The following is a 22,750-nucleotide window of genomic DNA, read 5'->3' as shown; positions in this document are numbered from 1 at the left end:
TCAATGAGAGCTGCTAAGTTCTTTATGGCTTTCTCGGTGAATAGAAGGTTCACGGAGGATATGATTATTAAACACACACATGAAAACTAATTGGAGCATCTAAAAAATGACCATTGCATATTCGCCCTCGCTTATTAGGGAAACAGCAAGCGTTCCTTCAAATCGCATCAGCAACTGCCAGGCAGCAGCATTTACGCATATTTCATATCATTAAGGAGATGGAACTGGAGAGAGAAAGCGGGAGTAGGGGACAATTTTTAAAAATACCCAACTTGGTTTAGTTTGGGGATAATTTTCTTGGATTGGGTGACTTATGCGAAAAATCTGTTTCTTTCTTCCTCGCTCTCGCTTCCTGGATATAGACTGTCAATTTCGGATCCAAAGACGGCGATGGCAGAGCTCACCCGGGTTGCCTGTCAAATCAAGGCTATCGCAGAATAAATCCCGCCGCCTGCCGCGAAGCCCCGGCGCACCGCAAACTTCAGTGAGCGAACTGGGTGATCGCTGTTGGGATATGCAGATTCCTGATGTAAAAGGCGGGGTGGCCCCCCCGAGAGCCTCTCCCGGGGGCCGGAGCCCGCAGGTGCAGTAAGGCGCGCGCGCCGGTGCCGGCGCCCCCAGAGCCGCCTTGCCCGGGTAGAGGGAGCCCGGCGCCCGGCGGGGTCTGGCGGCCGCACACCGGCGGCGGCGGCTTGTCTGCGGCGGCTGCAGCGGATGATGGTGGCGGCCGGCCCGCTGGGCTGTGCCTGTGTGTCGCCGCGGAAATCAGCGCCCTGCGCCGCGCGCTGAGCCCCTGCAGGTCCGCCGCAGCCCCAGCCTCGGCGAGGACGGCCCCGGCGCGCGGGGGGGCGGGGGGCGCGCGGGGTCGGCTTATCATGGCGGATCGGACGGCGCCCCGCTGCCAGCTCCGGCTGGAGTGGGTGTACGGGTACCGGGGTCACCAGTGCCGCAACAACCTGTACTACACGGCAGGCAAGGAGGTGGTCTACTTTGTGGCTGGGGTCGGGGTGGTTTACAACACCCGCGAGCACAGCCAAAAATTCTTCCTGGGACACAACGACGACATTATCAGGTAAGGGGGTGGCCAGGGGCGGCGGGGAGGGGTTGCGTGTGGAGGCTGGGAAGGTGGGAAGCGGTTGACCTGGGGTCGGATCCGGGAGCCCCGTGGAATAGAGGATTCTCTCTGGAGCCGCATGGAATTACTGAAGGGCTGCTGATTCTAGGGCCAGGGCAGAAACAGTGTGGGGAGTGTAGGTGAGGAGGGAGAGATGTCTTTTCGCTGTATCCCTCCGGAATTCTGGCTTTTAAATCTCCAAGGAGTTGAGTGTTCTGATGCTTTCTTGCTGTTCTTTCCTGCTACAAGTGGAAGGAGCCTGGGTAACTATGAAACACTTCTTCCTTCCCTAACCAGGTGCACGGTAGGACCAAATAGCCTGAAGTGGGGGCATCATCTTTGGGAGGCTCCTCAGTGGGTTTCTCAGTAAGCAAGAGGATTAAAAAAGATCTAAAAGAAATTTTACTACTGGTAATTTGGAATCTTCATCTCAGATGCTTTGGACCTGGGAAATTTCTGCAGTGGGTGGGGAGTTTGTTCTCTAATATTTCACTTGGCCGTGTTTTAATGCCCAAAGCATATTTATACACTAAATGGATGCTTCCACAACATCATTGAGGTTATTAAAGGCTGGCAGCTGCTGGATCACAAAATCCTACCAGCCAGCCCACACAATAACCAACATCTGCTAGCGGATGGCCCAAGACTGACTGACAGGAGAGCTCATTTGGATGAATGGCCATTTTAGGGGCCCTCCCGATTAAATTGAAAGGGGTTATATTGTGATTCTTGGCCCTATCCTCTCATCTTTGGACCAGACACATTTTCCTCCAGCCCTTGTCAGCTTTTATGTGAGCAAACAAGGTATGGGCCAGATGCTGTTCACAGGGAATCCTTTTCAGCCTTCAGCAGTTAAGGAAGATTTTCGTCATATGGGAGCCTCAGCCCACAGGGAAAATGACTTGCTGAGGATGGACTACAACTGACAGAGACCATATTTATACCTTCCAAACTTGTGTGTTTCATTGATGTAGAACAACTACCATTACATTCTCAGAATATTGCCACTTTTGCTCTAAGTTTGTCTTTCACAATGAAATAAATGAAGTGATGTCATGTCCATGCTCCTAATTTCTCAGTGCAGAGAATGATTTCAAAGACCAGCTTTTTTTTTTGCTTCCTAATGATGTGCTTATATTCCAGAGCCTTTTTTTTTCTGAGACCTAAAGTTGAAAAATTGTTACAGAAGGCAAGCACTTAATATTCAAACTACAGATTTTAAAAAATCTTGACTTTTTTTGAAGATGGGAGCTCTGATGTTCTCAAGATTTAGTGGAACTAGCATGTAAAACTTTTTTCATGTCACGTATGACACAAATAGCTTTTTTTCTTCTCTCCCTAACATGGTAGTTGTTGTGCTTGGGGCATCCTTACATAGTTTTGTTCTGCAGATTTTGCTTCTCTAATTTCTAGGCTGATTATGAAAGTTACAGGTGCAAATGATTAACAATGACTCATGAAAAGGTTAGATGTTTAAAAATTTAAACCCATTATGTTTTTGCTCTCTCTGTCTTAATGCAGTGCTTTCCATTACAGCATCAAAATAAGATGTAGTCCTTTGGGTGAAGGGAGAGAGTGGCAATTAAACAGAAAATTCTCTGTGGTTAAATAATATTAATGTGACAGTTCACTGAACTACTTTGTGGATTTGAACTCCTAATCCTAATTTTTTCTCTGATACAAGGAAAAAAACCAAATGCACTGTTGAAGCTGAAGGTGGGAAAAGGGTGGAGTTGCAGTAAACCGTTGTTATGACAAGCAGCCGGGCTAGTGGGATGTGATGAAATCTAGCTTGGGTGGTTAAGGAAACATTCAGATTTGAAGAAAAGGTGAATGAAGTGATGTGTATAACTGGGTTTGCAGGGAGCCTTAACTGATGAAAGGAAAAAGAGACAGTTAGCATCTGATCTATTCATTAAGCTACTTTAGTGACATAGTAGTAAGCCTGATTTCAGAGAAAGGACTGTATTCATAATTCTCCACAATATTTGGTTGGGTCAGAGTATGTATAGGTGAGCAGAGCAGAGCAGAGTTTGGATATTTAACATCCAAATATGTCTTTGTACACAAGAATAAAATTAAGTTCAATGAATTAAGAAACACAAACCACAGATTATTATGGAATTAAGAGCTATAAAATTGGAATGTTTATGCTGTTCTTTTGCTTTGTCTTACGTATGTAAATATCTTTTTCTGGTGAAGGCACTGCACAAACCACAATGCACAATTTTTTGTCCTTATGAATTTTAATTCATTTCTGTGTATCCCGGTTACTACTATTCTTCCACCTGAAATATTGAAGTTTGTTATTAAATGGAGAGGACTATAGCTAAGGTTCTAATGCAAAAGTGTTTTGGTATTTTATTGAATCATTACATGAATATCAAAACTTGTTCGTTTCTAATTCTTGTTTCCATCAGGTGAGATAGCATAAGTAATTGTCCTCTTGGTACATAGCTTTTGCATTAGTTTGAAAGATATATTCATATGCATACATCTATACTGCTTTATTTTTTGTGCTGTTTTGCCAAGAATATTAACTATAAAGCAGCCCAACAAGTATTAATAACACACTCCATTTTATAAAACCATGTGATCTCCAAGATCATAATGAACCCTAATAATAATGTAGGTTTTGGCAGAGCTCATTAGGGCTCAGCATATGTGTCCTTCTGCTTTGACAGGCTATATGTCTAAGTCAGATTTTTAAAGATGTTGCTATGTGAGGCATAATATAATTTATTGAATGTGGAGGCTTAGTTTTATTCTCTTGAATATTACTTTTTAATTCAGATAACAGATTAGAAGATGATGCCATATTTTAGACCTGATAACATTGTGATAGAACAAGTGAATACTTAAAGTAATATTTGCTATTGGGCTAACAACAAGATGCAAATCAGGGCTTGATAGCAAGGACAGTAATAGAGACTGGGATAATTACTAACTTGGTTTCTACTTTAGGTAGTAGAACATGACACAGAGAATGGGAGTAAATGAAAGAAAAGCCTGTGAACACATTCATCCTCTGTTACTTCCCTTCCATTTTCACAGTGATTCCAGTTGAGACATTTATCTCCTCACTCTGGACCACTATATGTATTGCTTCTGGCTAGTTCCCTGTCTCCAGGTTCTTCTGCCTCATTTTCCGGCTCCCATTTGCAAAGGAGGTTTATGTACAATGCTGCTTTAGGGGAAAGGGCACTGACTTCGTTATCATGCACACTTGGGTATAAATCCCACTCTGCCATTTACCGGGGGTATCTGGGTGAGTGGCATCACTTTTCAGGGCCTTGTTTATTTGTGAAATGGGAATGACAATACCTAAACTGCAGAGTTGTAACTATTAGAAAAAAATGTATGCAAAGAGTTTAGTGTGGGGCCTGGCCCTTAGTTGGTGCTCAATAAATATTCTTAGTTGTGGTAGAAGTAGTATTTCACTAAACACACACACACCCCCAGAACAAAACAATGATTCATCATTGCTCACAGGCAGAAGTCCAGTTTCCTAAGCTTTCTGTTCTCTCTCCTAACCTACCATCCTATCCTTATTTTCCTTTTTTAAAAAATCATAAATTGTTTGCTTCCCACTTGCCATATGATGACTCTGTTCTTCCCTGCCTCACAGTGGAATGATTCATCTTCCCCGCTGGCCCTTCTCTGTCTGTCCAGCCGCACCCCTCCAATGGCATAGCAGTGGGAGCTTGGACTTTGCTGTCAGTCATACTTGAGTTTGAACCTAGGACTGCCACCAGCTGGCGACTTTAATAAACCTCTTCGAATCTTAACTATCTCATCAGTGAAACAACTTTTCACTTATAAAATGGAGTTTTAAAGGTATCTCCTTTGTAGTTTGTTGTGGAGATTACATACAAAAATGTTTGGCCAATGGTAAGGGTGCAGCACCAGGGTCCTGTTTGCATCTGCATCCTGCAAAGCCCTATCTGCTGCAGTCTCACCTCTCCCATGAGACCTTGTACCATCCTCAGATGAAGGGGCACCTTGCAGTTCCAAAACTTTGTGTGTTTTGTGACCGATGCTGCTCACTTAATATGTATCATTTAGGGCTATCGTTTCATTCTGTTTTCATTTGTAAGCGTATATAAGACTCTTGAGGCTGAGAGTGAATCTTATAACCAGAGCTAACATTTCCTGAGTGCCAAACTCAGAACTAAATGTGTATATCGATTGATCTGATCCACCCTCTCACAATCCAGTGAGATAGGCACTGTTGCTAACCCCAGGCTACAGGGGAGGCAGCTGAGGCACAGAGAGGTTGAGGATCTTGCCTGTTGTCACTGTCTGGCAGACTGTGGAATGGGAATTGGAACCCAGATTGGTCTGATTCCAAAGCTGCAAGCTTTGGCTTCACTGCTTTATGGCCTCTTATATTGTGGTCCCTACAACTGTGCCTTCTTCCTAACCAGAAGGTAGTAGATTGTTGCTCTTTGTAACTCGCTTATCCTCTGTTGGTCTATAAACCGTTTGATTTATTCAAGAATATTTGAAGTAGATCATTAGAATTCTGCCTGGAAATGGGACCATGTTTAAGTTTGCTTTAGAAACATCCCCAGCTCGGCCAGGCTAATCCCAGCAATTTGGGAGGCTGAGGTGGGCAGATCACTTGAGCTTGGGGGTTCAGGACTAGCCTGGGTGGCATGGCAAAACCCCATCTCTACAGAAAATACAAGGGCTGGCTGGGCATGGTGGCAGGTGCCTGTGGTCCCTGGTATTCCGGGACCTAGGGCCAGAGAATCTCTTTGGCCCAGGAGGCAGAGGTTGCAGTAAGCCCGGTTTGTGCTGTTGCACTCCAGCCTGGGCGACAAGAGTGAGGCCCTGTATCAAGAAAAAAAAAAGAAAAGAAAAAATTTAAAAAAGAGAAATATCCACAGCTTTGGAACAATGACCTGAAACAATGATCTATTAGAGATTTTAATTAAAAAAAATTATTTTAGTCAAAATTGTGACATGGCTCAAATAATCTAGTGCTGCAAATACAATTGAACTTGTTGGATTTGAAGAGACAGGTCTAACAGCCATGATTGGGCCTGGAGTGTCAGGTAAGCAAGTTCACATGAAGGCCTAGAGATGTGACTTTATATTCTTTAGTCTGTTGACCAGTTTGAATAAGAGAAATATGGAGGTAACCACAAAGAATCGAATCCATATTAAGTTGAGTGCTTGCTCTGTACCAGAAACTTCATGTATATGTCATCCTATTGAATTCTCCCACCCTCAACACTGAGAAATAGGTCTTCTCATTTTACACTGAGAAATGGCTCTGAGAGGGAAAGAGATTTAATCAGAGTTACTCAATGGTACCATCCTACTGCTCATTGGATCCCACTTACTCTGTGCATTGGAAAGAGCGCAAAGTGAAAGCTTTTGACGGAAGCGTATAATGATCTTCATAAATGATTGCATTATTGCTCTTATTAATAAATTATAGTCTTGTAATTTTTATTAAGATTTGTTTATTCTCTAAGTTGGGTGTAATTTATTCTTTCATATTTGTTAATTCATCAAAAACTCATTTTACATCTATAATGTGCCAGATTCAGGGGGTATAGCAGTGAACATGACAAAGTTTCTGCCGCCTCGAAGCTTACTTTCTGATGGGGGAAGCCAACAGTGAATGGACAAGAAAATAAGATGACTATAGATTGTGATAGGTGCTAAGAAGAAAAATAATCACAGAGAAACTGGGTTGAATGGGGGTATGGAAGCCACCTTAGGCAAGATTTCCAGAGCAGCTCTCTAGGGAGATGGCATTTAAGCAGAAACCTGAAGGGTGTGAAGGGGAAGACAGGTGAAGATGTAGTGGCAGAGAAGAGGTTATGTGCAAAAGTGCCAGGGTGGGAAGAAACTTAATGTGCCTAAAATTCTGGTATAGATAGGCAGAGAAAGACCAAGGTCATTGTAATTCTCATCCAGGTCATTAATGCCTCATGGGTTTTGGTACCATATGCCCTAGATTTCCCAGGACAGTCACAAATATTCCATTCAGTTATTGTTGTGGATACTTGTTCTTGTCACATCATGAATCTAATTTTTAATTCAGAAATATGAGGCCAGGCTCACTCCTGTCATCCCAGCACTTTGGGAGGCTGAGGTGGGAGGATCGTTTGAGCCTGGGAGTTAAGGACCAGCCTGGGCAGCATAGGGAGACCCCATTGCTACAAAAAATTAAAAAATTTAGCCAGGCATGGTGGCATGTGCCTATGGTCTCAGCTACTTGGGAGCCTGGAAGGTCAAGACTGCAATGTGCTGTGATCACACCATTGCACTCCAGCCTGGGTGACAGGGCAAGACCCTGTCAAAATATATATATATATATATATATGACTGTGTTTTGTTTTGGAAAATGTGGTTGCCACATAATGGGTCACTGCTTGAAAACATTGCACTGAACTATACTATCTTATAAAGAATTGTATCAGTCCCACCAACCCCATCAATCAGTCATTTGGATGACACTGTGATAGGTGAAAAACTGTTCCCATGGCAGCAACCCTAATTAGGCAACACTATCCTGCAGCCTCTCCTATCCTCAAGGTGTGGATCTGAACACCTTTTTGAAGCACTGTGAAATTGTTTTCCACAACAGCCACACCATTTTAGCATCCCACCAGCAATGTATGAGAGATCCAATTCCTCCACATCGTCAAGATTTACTATTGTCTGTCTTTTTTTTACTATTGCCAGGCTGCTGGGTGTGAAATGATATCTCATTGTGGTTTTAATTTTCATTTCCTTCATGACTAATGATATTGATCATCTTTTCATAAACTTACTAGCCATTTGTATATCTTCTTTGGATAAATGTCTATTCAAATCTATTACCCATTTTTAATCAGTTTGTCTTTTTATTGTTGAGTTCTAAGAGTTTTTTTACATATTCTGGGTATAAGTCCCTTATATATTATTTGCAGACTTTTTTCCCATTCAGTGAGTTGTCCTATTCACTGTCTTGGTGGTACCCTTGGAAGTACAAAAGTTTTTCATTTTGATGATGTCCAATTTATTAATTTTCTTTTTTATGCTTTTGATGTCATATCTAGGCAACCATCACCTAATCCAAGGTCATCAAGATTTACTCCTATGTTTTCTTCTAAGAGTTTTATAGTTTTAGCTCTTACATTTAGGTAGATGATCTATTTTGAGTTAATTTTTATATATGGTGTGAGGTAGGGATCCAACTTTATTCTCTTGCATGTGGATATCTGGTTGTCCCAACATCGTTTGTTGAAAAGACTACTTTTTCTCCATGAAATTATCTTAGATGCCCACAGCCTTTGAATTCAGCCAGTAGGGGACTAACTTCTCCCATGTAGAAGATGCTGAATGTTTGGGGATCCAGAAATGGGAATCATCATTAAAGAGGTTAACCTAGAAGAAATAGAAACCATAGGCTTTGGTTGCTATTCTGTATTTGTAAAGATGCTGTTTGAGCTAATGAGTGACATATAGATTTTTATATATTTATGAAGTAAACTATAACTTAAATAGTGAGTGCAGTATTTAGTAACTGCTGGTTTAGTGACCAACAACAGTCTATGCATTGGATTTGTTTACTCCCAAAGGTTTTTGCTTTTAAAAAATGATTTTATAAGCATCAGCCTTGCTGCTGGACACAGGTCTGTTGAGCCAGCGGAGGAGGTGAGTGGTATGGAAAGCAGGGGGAGTTGTAAGAGAGGGTGCTCTTTGACGTCTACTCTTTTATCAGTTCATTCCTTTCTTCCCCTAAAGGGAGGTAGGCATCTGGATGACCTCAACTGGAATTTGAAGGATTCTGGGATTGTCCACTGGTTTGCTGCCTGCCACTCCCTTTCCCATTAACACAGAGGAGGGGAGCAGCAGGCCAGCCTACCTCCTGGGGATGAAAGGAGCTCTCTCTGGACTGGTAATACCTTAATAGGCTGGTCAGAGAATTTTTCTAAGGCTATGGAGAATTATTTTAAGGCATGAGCCTTCATTTTTAGTTTAACTGTTGTTTAATAATGCCAGGAAAACATTTTTCTGTGTTATGAGTTGATTTTATGGATAGGAATAAAACAAGATTCACAAATGACAAGATGTCTTCTAAGTAAGGGATCATCAGTTGCAAGAAACTTTTTCAAAGAAGTACAGTTGAGGAGATTACAAGGTGACAAGAAAACCTTTTGGAACTCAATTACAGGGAGTGTGGCTGGTCTCTTAGGCACTGCACAGTATCACGCAGCTATTCTTTCTCTAATTATTTCTCTTGGAAGTGTCCCTGTGCATCACAGGGATTCACGTCTCTGCTTCTCTCTGGACAATACAGGCTTTTATTTTCTCTGGCTGCTTAACTCAAGGATTCATTTTGCACATGGCCACCCTCCCAAAAATCCACCTCAGTCCCCTGAGTACAATCCGTCTTGGTCCTACAGTACCAACTGAATCAATCTTTTGAGTCTTAATTCCAAATTCCCAGGAAAGAGAATCGAATTGCTCTATCATGGGTCAGAATGTCTACCAGGTCCATACAGCTGTAGCCTGGAGGGTGGGACAATGTTTCCAAGGGCTGCCCCTTTAAAGAAGATTCCCCACCCCTAATAAAGGGGGAATAGACTGAGAGAGAATAAATGGCAACTTTACTACAGAAGGTGGAGTAGAAGAGAAGGAGGCAAATGATTTCTTGATGCACAGAAAAGGACAGTGATGAGAAATACTGAGTTGAGGACAAGAAAAGGTAAGTAAAGGGATACTAAAAGGGCTTACATTAAAAATATTGGTGATATGGCCAGGCATGGTGGCTCACTTCTGTAACCCTAGCACTTTGGGAGGCCAAGGTGGGTGGATCAACTGAGGTCAGGAGTTCAAGACCAGCCTGGCCAACATGGTGAAACCCCATCTCTACTAAAATACAAAAATTAGCCGGGCATGATGGCGGGTGCCTGTAATCCCAGCTACTCAAGAGGCTGAGACGGGAGAATCGTTTGAACCCAGGAAACAGTGGTTGCAGTGAGCTGAGATCGCACCACTGCACTCTCGCCTGGGTGGCTGAGTGATTCTCCATCTCAAAAAATAAAAATTGGTGATATGATATATCATGGAGTTTTCACTTCTCATAAGAGACTGTGCCGAAATGTCTCCAGACAGTGCTAGGCAATGGCTGGTGGCCATAGCCTTGGAAGGCCAGTTGGGCATTAAGTGTTTGCCCACTGGGGTGCCAGTGCTACTATTAAGGGTTTTTTATCCCCTGCTGGTCTGGTGTCAGGGGTGATGGGTTAGAGGGGTGCAGATGGAAATGAGGCTGATATTGGCAGGCACTGGGGAGGTGGCTTGATGGTACTCACAGGAGGCTTCCTGGGGCTGGCACAGTGGCCAAGGTAGTGGAGGTGGGGATGAGGGACAGCTGTTATTTACCAACTGGTAAAGAAATAGTTCCATATTTTAACTGGTAGAGATACTGGTGCATACCTGCTGAACATCAACCATGGCAATGAGTGAAAAGGTTTCACGAGTGAACCGTTGGATGATTTAGTGAGTGTAGCTCTCTAACATATTTTGAAAATGAATTTTCCTAAGGCTAGATTTAAAACTTGCTTAAGGCTCCTTATTGCCTGCATGATGAGAGTCAAACTCCCACAAGATGTTCTCCACGGTCTGTTATGATCTTCTCCCTGGCTTCTCTTCCAGCCTGATGTCCCTCCCTGTCTTAACATCCTCCAGCCACATCACACACCTTGCAGTTTCCTGAATCTGGCATCCTATTTTGTGTTTCCTCATCCCTGTGTGTATCATTTTGGTTGCCTGAAATGACCCCTCCTTTCTCCACTTATTCAGTCCTTCACTTCCTTCAATATCAATGCAAGTGTCACCTCTCCCTGAAGCCTTATCTGACAGCTCAAGACTATCTTGTCCTCCTTTCTCTATGCATCTGGGCTACCATGCACGTTCCTCCCTTCTGGAGTCATTGCATCGTGTTGCATTTGTTGACTTACCCATGTTTCCATCTGGTTTGAATTTCATGTGTGTGTCCCTGTGCCTAGCACCTTGTCATGGGCATAGTAAGTGCTTTGGATATTATTCTTTATATTTCGAATTATTTGGAAGGAGCAAGGTGTGAAATAGGGGTGAGATTTCTATAGAACTCATTGTATACATACTTTGTGAAGATAAAAACCCAAAAATATTATTCTCAGCCGGCATTGAGAGGCAGGATTCAGAATCTTCTTTTTTAAGAGAATATTTGAATGGCAATAATGACTGATTATTGCTGTGTTCTTAGACACCAAATTTGATTTGACTTCTTCCTTATACTTCTCTACTGGCCTAGATGGAAAATACAGCCATTGAGGACATAATGTTTCCTACTGGAATATGGCCATGGCCCTTACAATGAATGAGACATTCCTTTTGAATGTTTGTGCTTAAGGTATTTTGACTGTATTATAAGAAAAATCATGATTTGCATCCCTTTCAATGTAAGAAATGTGGTCTTTTAAGCAACTTTTGAAAATATGTTGAAGTGTTTATAAGAGGGAAGTGAAGTCCAGATGTCTGCAGAGATTGTAAGGCAGCATCTGCCAGCTCTAACTAAATTTGTCTTTCCTGGCCTAGAAGAGTTTTACCCAAACATACAGAAGTAGGGGTTCGAGGGAAGACCCCTGGAGAAAGTGACTTTTGAAGGCTGAAGAGCGGTTTGGCAGGGAGGTGGAAAAAGAATGGGGAAGGAGGGAAAGACAGGGCAGGAACAGCTTATGCAGAGGCTCAGGGGCTTAAAATAGCAGGGTCCCTTGAAGCAAGAATAAGTAGCTCAATGTTACCAGAATGACAGATGAGAGTGAGGAGGGTACGGTGGGAGATGAAGCTGGATTAAGTGGGCTGGAGCTAGATAGCTAAGGGATTTACCACTCATTCCACAAGTTATGGAGACCAGTGAGTTCATTTAAACAAGGCAAGAGAAGGCCAATTTACATTTTAGGAAGATCATTGCAGGAGTATTTCACTTTGTTTTTATTAACCTTTTCTTCTGATTCCTTTCTCCTCTTTTCCTTCAATGCCAGACTTCTCAGAAGAGGGAGCGTGGCATTGTGCATGGGGATTGGGGTCCCATGGGATTGAACACTGCATGGGCTCTGTCTCTAACCAGACATGTGACTTTGGGCATGGCAGTTACCTTTTCTGGGCCTCGGTTTCCTCATTTATAAATCCCTAAGATCCTTCCAAAATCTCTTCTAAGTTAAAGTCATGAGGTTCTTAGTTGTCTCCATTTACTGCCCCCATTTTCTTTATCTCTCATTCACTTTTCAACATAGTGAACTGGTTTCTACTTCCGCCAGCCACTGGAGTTCTCTGGAGCGACTTCAGTGACCTCCATTGCTAGGTGGAGCCACATCGTGCTTAACCTCTTCACAGCATTGGGTCAGCTGATCACCTTCTACTCAGTGCCTATCCTTTTCTTTCCTCATCATTGTGGTCCCCTGGTTTTCTCTTACCTCCCCTGCCCTTTGCCTCCTCTCCCTAGGCCTACCTGATACATACAGGGGCCGGTCAGTGTCACTGATGACATTTTTCTTGCCAAAAATGCATGGCCTCAATCTAATAATGAGGAAACAGACCAATGCAAATTGAGGGACATTCTACAATACAACTGGTCTGGACTTGGCAAAAAATGTTATTCTTGTAAAAGACTAAAACAGATTGCGGGAATGTCCAGGTTAAAGGAGACTAGAATTATAGAACTAAATGCAATGTGTGACTTTGGATTGGGTGGAGAGGGGTTGCTATATATAACAGTATTGGGACAATTGGTGAAACTTGAATGTGGGACTATATATGAGGTAACAGCTTTGTGTCACTGTTAAATATTCTGAATTTGATTGTAGCAATGCAGTTATATAAGAGAATGTACTTATCTTAGAAGATGTGTGCTGAAATACTTAGGAGTGAAGAATCATGATGGCTGCAGTTTACTCTCAAATGGTTCAGTAACGATGACAGCAGCAGCAACAACAATAATAATGCATATGTTTTCTTTTTGTTTTTGTTTTTTTAAGATGGAGTCTCACTCTGTTACCCAGGTTGGAGTGCAGTGGCGCGATCTCGGCTCACTGCAACCTCTGCCTCCCGGGTTCAAGCGATTCTTCTGCCTCAGCCTTCTGAGTAGCTGGGATTATAGGCATGCACCACCGTGCCTGGCTAATTTTTGTATTTTTAGTAGAGTCAGGGTTTCATCATTTTGGCCAGGCTGGTCTTGAACTCCTGACCTTAATAATGCATGTGTTTTATGTGTGTATGCATTGTCTTCTTCAAGGCATCTGTTCTCTCCTTTTCTCTTCATGCCATGCTCTTTTCCTAAGACCTCTTACCCACTGCCTCTTCCCTGCTTCCATCCTTGCCTTTCCCTTCTATTCTAAACACAGCAGCCAGAGTTATCTGGTTACAATAAGTAATTGCAGTCTTTGCTGTATAAGGTTGTGCGGTTGAACAGGTCGTGTCAATTCTCTGCCTTGAACCCTCAGAGGAAAAGCCAGAGTCCTTGTTATGGCTTCTGAGTCCCTATTTGGGGATTTGGCCCCTTTTACCTCTGCGATCCAGTCTGTTTTCCCTACATTCCTTGATCCACTCCAGCCACACTGGCCTTCTAGCTGCTGCTTGAATACCCAGGTGCTCTTCTGCTGCAGGGCCTTTGTACTCTTTTGCACTCTTTCTGCCTGGATCCTTGTCCCCTCAGACATTCACATGACATTACTCACTTCCCTTAGGTGCCTGATCAGTGTTACCTTAACTGATTACTCTATTTAAAATTCAAACTCTTCTCTAACACATTCCTTATTGCACATCCTTGTTTTTTTTTCCTTAGTATTTCTTTTGATCCATCTTGGCTCTTTAAAATATAAGCTGTATTTGGGCAGGGCTGTTTCGTTCACTGCTCTGCCTACAGTTATCATAATGGAGCCTGGCATGTAGAAGGCGCTTAAGAAGTGTTTGTTGAATGAACAAATGAAAGACTTGTGCATGACTTTTATTTGTTTTTGGATGATACCCTTAGAATTTCTGCTTAGAATAGGACTTCTTTTTTGTACCCCCTTTGACAGGCTATGAAGCCTATAGACACCATCTCAGAATAATAGGCTTGTTTGTTCTGTTTTACACTTTTATTGCAGTGTAATACAGATACAGAAAAGTACATATATCATAGTGTACAGCTGGATCAATTCTCACAAACCCAACACACCTGTAACCTTGCTCACATCAAAAAATCAATACCATCCATACCACAGACAGCACCTCATGCCCTTTTCCAGTGACAATCCCCACTGCAAAGGTGACCTTCATCCTCACTTTTAAGAGCATAGCTTAGTTTTGCTTAAGGTACTTTTAAAAGGAATGGTACAGTTTGCATTCTTTTATGTCTAGCTCCTTTCAGTCAATACTATGTTGATGAGATTCATTTGTGTTTCTACATGCTTATTTTCAGTTCTATATTTTTTGTTGTGTGGAAATACTGGAGTTTATCTGTTCTACTGTTTATGGGCCTTTGGATGGTTTGCAGTTTCCTTTGGCTACTCGTACAAGCATTCTAGCACAAGTGAACATATATGCAGTTCCACCTAGGAGTGGTATTGTTAGGTCACGGGGTGCACATATGGTACTTGCTAGATACTGTCAAATGGTTTTCCAAAGTGGTTGCATCTGGCCAGATGCGGTGGCTCACTCCTGTAATCCCAGCACTTTGGGAGGCCAAGGTGGGCAGATCACATGAGACCAGGAGTTTGAGACCAAAGTGGTCGTGTCAATTTATACTTCCACCATCACAGAATAGTGTTTTCTCATGTATAAAGTAAAATATATACGTATATTCTATAGGAAATTCTTTTGAAATATGGTTATAAAAATAGTTTTAATATGTAGGTATATGTTATATGTGCTTCTTTATTAACACATACAATTAAAAGTTTTAGTAGTTCTTATAATTACTATGATTTAAAAGTAGGGATGAATATGCCTGATGTTTGAGATATGTGCAACAAATGTAATGTGATATGAAAATTCTGTGTTTTACCAGTCACAAGGTTGCAGGTGCTGCTAACACTTCTATGGTTTGTTGATTACCTTTTGAATGATAGGAAATCTTAGTGTGTTACAAATTAGTGAAAATGAAGGTATAATTTTTAATCTAAGTTCATCAACCTCCTGAAATCTATAAAAGGGTACATGGACCCCCAGGTTAAGAACCCCTTAAGGAAAATGACTTACAACAAAGATTTCTTGAGTGCCTCCTGTGTGTCATACCCTGTGTGAGGCGCTGGGGACCCAGCAGCACACAGCACACAGCACACATCTCCTCTCAATGAACTTGCAGTCACGAGGGCAGGAGTCCACATATGCACAGCCAGATATGGTTAGTTACCCAAAGTGTGTGAGAGCCTCAGGACATACTCCTAGCCCATTCATGGGAGGCGGTTGGTGGTTAGGGAAGGCTTTCTGGAAGAAGGGGCATCATTAGATTTAGGCTCTATACCTGTCACTCTGGCTACAGTGTGGATAATGGATTGGAGGAAACAAGTCTGCAAGCACTTGAAGTAATCCAGGTGTGAAGTAATTGTGGTAGAATGCAAAGAGAAGTATGAATACGTCCTGGAGACTCTTGATTCCTGGTGATGGATTGGATATGGGAGAGGGCATTGGGAGTAGGGTAGAAAGAAGGCAGGTAGGTGTAACGTAGTGGTCAAGTTTCTGACTTAGTCAGCTGGTTGAATGGTGATGACCATTCACTGAAACAGAATGAGGAGCAGCTTCAGGGTCAGGGGAGATGAGTTCAGCTTTGAACATATTTAGATTGAGGTGTCTGTGAGACATCCAAGAGGTGGTTATACATTTATATGGGCCCTTGCTTAGGAGAGAGCTGTGAGAGTTTCAGTGTATGTGTAGGAGTGGGTGAGATACCCAGAGAAGGTAGGGAGGAAAGAAAAGATCCCAGGGTCAGGACTTTGAGAAAGATCAACTTCTTAGAAACCAGCAGATAAAGGGGTACTTATGAAAGATGGGAATGGTCACAGGGGTAGGAGGCAAACCAGGGAAGTAGAATGCCCTTGAAACCAAGAACAGAGAGAGTGTCAAGAAGATGCTCAGCAGACTCAGCAGAGTAGAAGAAGGTGAGTCTGGAAAACGGCCCAGTGGATTTAGCAATAAGAGGTCATTGATGAATTGCTTTTACTACATAAACACTGGGAATGATAATTTTTCTCTGGATTGTACTTTCATCTGGGTTTTAAGCTTTCTGTTATAGCAATACGAATGTCCAAGGGTCATTTCCTTTCAGGTTTACTTTTCTTCTTACATCTGCTTTATATATTTTCCTCATGCTCTAGTGAGTTTTATGCTGCAGTGGTAGTAGGCAGTCCTTTCAGCTTAATGACTTCTATCTCTAGCAGACTCTAGCTCTTTTTTTTTTTCTTGGGACAATAAGAGATATTGTTACAGATGTTGCTTCTTGGTAAAAAGACTTGCAGGCCTATTTTTCTGCAGAGTAGATACGAACACATTCACTTTGACTGGCCCTGTTTATGTATGTGAGGGGTTGGCCTACTGATAATGACTTTGCAGGTCATCTTTCTTGCCTTGAGTGAAATTCAGTTTCTAGTCCATATGATAAAAATGTAATAGAAGAGATATAAATTCTATAAATTTATAATTATTTTCTTCCCAGAATGTCAACAACTTGGATTTTTTTATAATCTATGGGAGAAAAATGAGAGGCTACTTAAGTTAAACAAACGGGTTCAGTGCTTACTCTGTAAATGACAGTGCAGGCCACACGATCACAGCGATCCAGGCAGGAACCACTGAGTGCCTGGATACTCCTTCCCTCCTCATTCTTATTGTCCAGAGAGCCCCAAGTGCAGCTGATCTTGGCCTCTCTATCTTACTGCTTCTGCCCTGGTCCACATCCCTGGTTTTGTGTGGATGGTTACAGTAGAGTACTAACTGGTCTCCCGGCTTTGATGGTTACTCCCCTAGCCCATCCTCTGCTCAAGAACCTGGTGAACTTAAACAAAAAAATTCAGATTTAATGAGCCCACTCCTAAGGATTCTGATTCAGTAGGTATAGGTGTGAGGCCCCAAAATCTGCATTTAAAAAATTGCCATAGAAATATATATATAGGTGTATATAAATAAGTACACACACACACACTTCCTTGCTCTTTCTGTTAAGATTACTAAGAAAGCAGTGACACATCAGCACCAGAAACATGACTAGCACCAAGAATTCAGTTTCTAAAGACTGTTCTCCACAAAAAAGAACAGAACTCCTTGGAGAAAAAGCTGATTCTAGGCCTGGGGCAGTGAAAGCACAAGATACATCTGGAATATCTTCTTGTGCTAGAAAATATAGCAGTGCTTAAAGAATAAGGGGAGATATTAAAATGACATGAGAGCCATCTTGAAGGGACTTCCATTGGCGACATCTGGGATAATTTGAGCATGAATTATAATCTGTAGAATAAAATAAAAATCCTTGCATCCATAGTGATATAAATAACTCAATGCAAAGCTCTTCCTTGTGTAGAAAGCCAAGTATTAAATATAGCTGGAATGATGGAGTTAGAAAACCAATGGATGCTATAACTAGTGATGAAGTTTTGTTGAGAAATGTGATTTTACATTGTCCTCCACCACCAGATAGTTAATATTTACAAAGGACAAACAATAAGTACAGTGGAGAAACCTGGCAACCCACCATAACTAAATGCAAATTAACATTCATAACAATGGGACAAACCATACCATTAAAAGAAAAAAAGATTCCTCAAGTGGTTTTAGTCTCCAGAATTTCTGCTCTATGCTAGCACTGGAATTAGTGTTCTGTGGCACAGATCTGATCTGTCTCTGCCTTGCTTAAAAACTCCGGCCAACTCTATTGCTTCTGGAATGCGACCCTACCCCCACCTTTTTGCCATTATCTCTTGCCACAGCTCTGTTTCCCCGACTTTCCTACCTTTGGTCCCATCACCCATACTCCTTGCAGTAAGTCAAAGGGTATATGTGTCTCCATGTTACTGCCCACAGCCTTGCTGCTGAAAGTGCCTTCCAGGTCTCTGGAATCTGAATTTGTGGCAGATTCATATAAGCCAAGAGACAACTACAGTGTCACCATCTCTGTGAAGCCCTCCCTGATTTCATGGGGGCAGAACTAATGTCTGTTTCCTCCTTGCCACTGTAGCATTTTCTCCGTCTCTTAAACACGTCTCAATTCTGCTATGACTTTCCATTTGTGTGTCTCTCCACCCCAGTTATGCAGGCGACTGGCCCCTCTGTGTCCCGGAGGCTCTTTATGTGGTGGAAAAAGCTAGGGCTTCAGTGCCAGTCACACCTAGGTTTGAATCTGATTCTACCACTTCTTAGTTGTTACACAGCCAGCCTCAGCTTCTTCCTCTAGACACACTGGTAGATTGTTATTGAGAATTCAATTCAGTAAAGCATATAAGGAGCTTTGCAAAGTGAGTAGAAGAATGACATAAAAGAGAAAGAAACCTCACTCTAGGCCCTGAGTAAGTTTTTTCACACGTAAGTCCTCACTGAATTTCATCATTGATAGGTCTTTGGAAACTGTGACTTTAAACAAAACAATGTACAACAAACCAATTTTACCGTCAGCCGATTGATATAAAGAGTTAAATTCCTACGCATATTTCTGGCCACAGGAAAATCACTAACCTAACTAAAGACCAAAATGCTTATCATATTAAACATTAAAGTAAATGGGAGCTATCTAGATGTTTAAGAAAAGTTAATAAAAACTAGTAAGATAATGATTTACTCGTTTATTCAGTTCAGGGTCCCGGGTGGCTGGAGCCTATCCCCGCAGCTCAGGGTACAAGGTGGGAACCAGCCCTGGACAGGACGCAGTCACGTCGCAGGGTGCACGCACACACACAGTTGCACTCATGTAGCACTTATGGAGACACACCAGTTCACTGAACATGCACATATTTGGGATGTGGGAGGAAAGCAGAGCACCTGGAGAAAACCCTCGCAGACGTGGGGAGATTGTGCGAACTCCAAATGACAGTGGCCCTGGCCAGGAATTGATATTTTTTCTCATCAATGTTGTAACAAGACAATGTTATTCAAGGACCTGCTGTATATATCTATTATTTTCAAAGACGTATTTTATATATATGCATTTTTCCCTGTAATCCTGAAGAGAATTCAGAGGTATAGTTACATGGCTAGTAACCAACAGACCCAACTTTGAACCTATTTCTGACTCCAAAGCCATGTTCTTTCTATTACATGGGAACTCATAAACCAGGAGAGACAGAGCCAAAATTACCTTAAATAAGAAGCCCATAGTGAAAAATGTTAAGCTAGAGTTGTAGTCTCTAAACTTTTTTTGATTGTATACCTCTCTTGGTAAAATACTCTTGTGCAACTCCCACCATAGGAATATTTGCTTTTTTATATATTTATGTTATATACTTGTATTATTGTGCTAACATTATATTATAAAACACATATAACATTTACATTAAATTTATATGTGAATGCAATTTACACATAAATTTCTTACTATACTCCGCCAAATCATCTTGCACATGTCTTTGAAAACCCCTGAACTAGAGAATAGAGGAAGGAAGGTAAATTTGACTAGTGGGGTTTTGGAAGAACCCATTCTGGAAGAGATGGCATTTGGGTGGCCTCTAGGAGGATGTTAGGAAGTTAGCTGGCACACTGGGTTGTGCATTGCAGGTTGAGGTCACAGTTAGGATGAAGACAATGCATTGGACAATTCTGGGCATTTACATTGAACAATGGTAGTTGGGCCAGAGGAGAGTTGTGGGGGGTGGGGGGAATCTAGAAGATAATAACGTAGCACACTTAGAAATGCAGCTCTGAGACAGGCGGCCTTCTGAGCTAAAGAGATTGCTTTATGTTATCAGTCTTTTGTGGGGAAAAGAAGGACCCATAATGGTGGTAGCCTAGAAGAAAACAAGAGCTGGTTGAGTGCCTAAGGGGCCAGAGGAAGGGATGTAAACCCGTGGGAATGTCCTTGGGTGGCAAAGTGACCCCGAGGGATAAATTTGCAGGAACATGTAGGTGATTTCACATTTGGACTGGATAAAAATCCAAATGCGGAGGTGAGCCATGGAAGCTTTGAAAGATGTTAGTGACTGTGACTGGATCTGGATTTTAGACATACAGACTTATAAAAAAGTAGCATGGACAGGGGAGTGGGGTGTGCAGAGTCAGGGAGGCCAGTGTGAAGGAATGACCTCTGGAACGCAGAGCAGGGGGAGCAGGAGGGAGACAGTGGAGAGGCAAAGGGGGCATTCATGGGATGAGGAAGTGGGAGAGGGAGGAGCAAATGCATTAGATGACTAGGAAGTTGTGGGTCAGTTAGGGGAGAGAGGGACCGAGGAGGAGGATTGGGTTCTGGGGTGGGAGGATGGGGGCCTATTTCAGACATGCTGAGTTTGAGGTGCCTATTGAAAATTTAACTATGGACATTAGAAGTGCACAGAAGAGACCTTGCCTATTCAGGTGTCAGTCACCACTGTATTAGGTGCAACTAGAAGGATGGGAATGCATGTGTATAACACAACACACACATGTCCACACACACACACACACACACCCTGCCATGCAGGCCTTCCCAGTGAGGGAGTAAGGTAAAGAAGGCATTGTGGGGTGCGGAGAAGAGGGCCTGCCTGCCTGCACACTGGTTTGGGGGAGTCTTTACAAGAGAAGGGATGCTGGAGGCGAGTCTTTAAGGCAGGAAGGATTCTCCAGGTATGAGGTCTAGGAAGACTGTCCTGCTTCTGACTCCAGGGTAGATGAGAAGGACCAGGTTTGGTGAAGCAGAGAGGTATTACAGAACACTGAATTCAGTTTAGAAGTGGTTAATCTTGGGACAGACTCTTCTTTTAAGGGTAACTTCCCAAGGAGGGAACAGGTTGGCAGTCTTGACTGCAGGTCTGATCTTCAGGAAGGTGGTTGGATGGAGATCCAGATGGGATAGTGCCTTCTATGAAAGGTAGCCAGATGGATAAAGGTGAGACTCATGTCACAGACACTGACTGAGTGCCTGCCAGGAGATACTGATGGAGGTTAACATATGGGTGAGGTGAAATGCATGTGAAATGAAAAGGCACAAGACCTTAAGACAGGCCAAGTCTGGTGGTTAATGTCTGTAATCTCAGCACTTTGGAAGGCTGAGAGGGGAGGATCGCTCAAGCCCAAGAGTTCGAGATGAGCCTGGGCAACATGGCAAGACTCCGCCTCTACAAAAAAATGAAAATAAAATTAGCCAGGTGTGGTGGTGCACCTCTGTGGTCACAGCTGCTTGGGAGGCTGAGGAGAGAGTATTGCTTGAGCCCAGGAAATTGTGGCTGCAGTGAACCATATTCACTCCACCACACTCCAGCCTGGGTGACAGAGCAAGACCCTATCTCAAAAATAAAAAGAGCTTAAGATAAAACCACGGGGTACATCCTTCCCTTTAACTACTGAGGAGAGGAGAAGAAGCATGAAGGGGCCTGAGCAGGAGCAGAGTAGCCAGGAAGAATTGGAGAGGTTTAGGATTGTAAACCAAGGGAGGAGCAAAATTGTAAACCAAATTGTAAGCCAAGGGAGGAGCAAAAGACTCTGCATGTGTTTTGCTGGAGCTGGTGGTGGAGGAAGTGGAGGTGGGGTCAACTGTGGAGCTGTGCAAAAAGATGGACCAGGATTGAGACTCAAAAGAGGTTAAGGGAAGAACAATTTCATTCCAATGGTATGGGGCAGAATCCAAATTGCTAGAACAATGAGTAAGAATGAAAATGTGGAGGCAATGGGAAAGTGTAGCCTAATTAGGGCAAGGCATTTCCTGGTATCTGGAAGATTTAAGAGTTGTCTTGCTAATAGGCACCTATTCTGGTAGATTCAACATGCCCAAGATGCCATCTCTTTCAGTAGGGAATACTGAATGAAGGTACAGGTTGACCATCAACTATGTCTCTTTTTCTCAAAATGATCCTTAATCAAGAGGACATATCTGCTTTGATGGAGCAACATGTCAGAGGTTTGAAAATCTATTTATTGTTTTCCTTGGGTACAGGCTTGTGATTTCATTTGTTTTTATGGTGGTTAATTATTTCTGAAATTTCAAGATATATACAACATTCTGTTTAAGGGCTTTGTCAAAAATAAAAATATAAAGAAGAGAGAAAAAAGAGTGTTGTTGTTGTTACTAATCCTTATAGTATGTCACACTGCGAAGACTGATTTATAGGTGCAAATTTTACAGAATTCAGGACTTAGTTTTTTTCTGAGTTATAGCATCTTTTTTCTCTTTAAGTGACTTTTTTGTTTTATAGCTAGAAAATGATTGATCTGTTTATAGGTATTTAATTCCATACGTGTCCTAGTTTCATCTAATTCTCCTTTGAATCTCAAAAGCTAATTCAGCAGCTAGCTTTTTCTTTCTGGGTACCACACAAAAATAAAAAATCAAATTTCCAGCAATAAATCAATGGAAATGTTAGAGCAGTACTGTGCCACGAGTGATCAGTGATTGGCCATAGATGCCACATCAAGGAAGCAGTCACTCAATAGACATCCCAGGAGTGTTTTTTACTGAATGTCAATTACTGAATGTCTAACTTACTTTCTCTGGCACTG

At 42.3% G+C, this 22,750-nt stretch overlaps 1 protein-coding gene across 1 annotated transcript in view; it reads left to right on the top strand.

The window, feature by feature from the left end:
* The window catches only part of EML6 (EMAP like 6), a 262,879-nt gene that overhangs the window by 5,734 nt on the left and 234,395 nt on the right, over window positions 1-22,750 (top strand). The window contains exon 2 of the mRNA XM_055107940.2: window positions 363-1,072. Coding sequence (XP_054963915.1) covers window positions 876-1,072 — 197 coding nt within the window. The 5' untranslated portion in view covers window positions 363-875. The remainder of the gene's footprint in view (window positions 1-362; window positions 1,073-22,750) is intronic.

This window comes from Pan paniscus, chromosome 12 (assembly GCF_029289425.2).
Source record: "Pan paniscus chromosome 12, NHGRI_mPanPan1-v2.0_pri, whole genome shotgun sequence".
NCBI lineage: Eukaryota > Metazoa > Chordata > Mammalia > Primates > Hominidae > Pan > Pan paniscus.
Note: the sequence above shows the minus strand (reverse complement) of the source record. Positions and strands in the feature narration are given on the sequence as shown.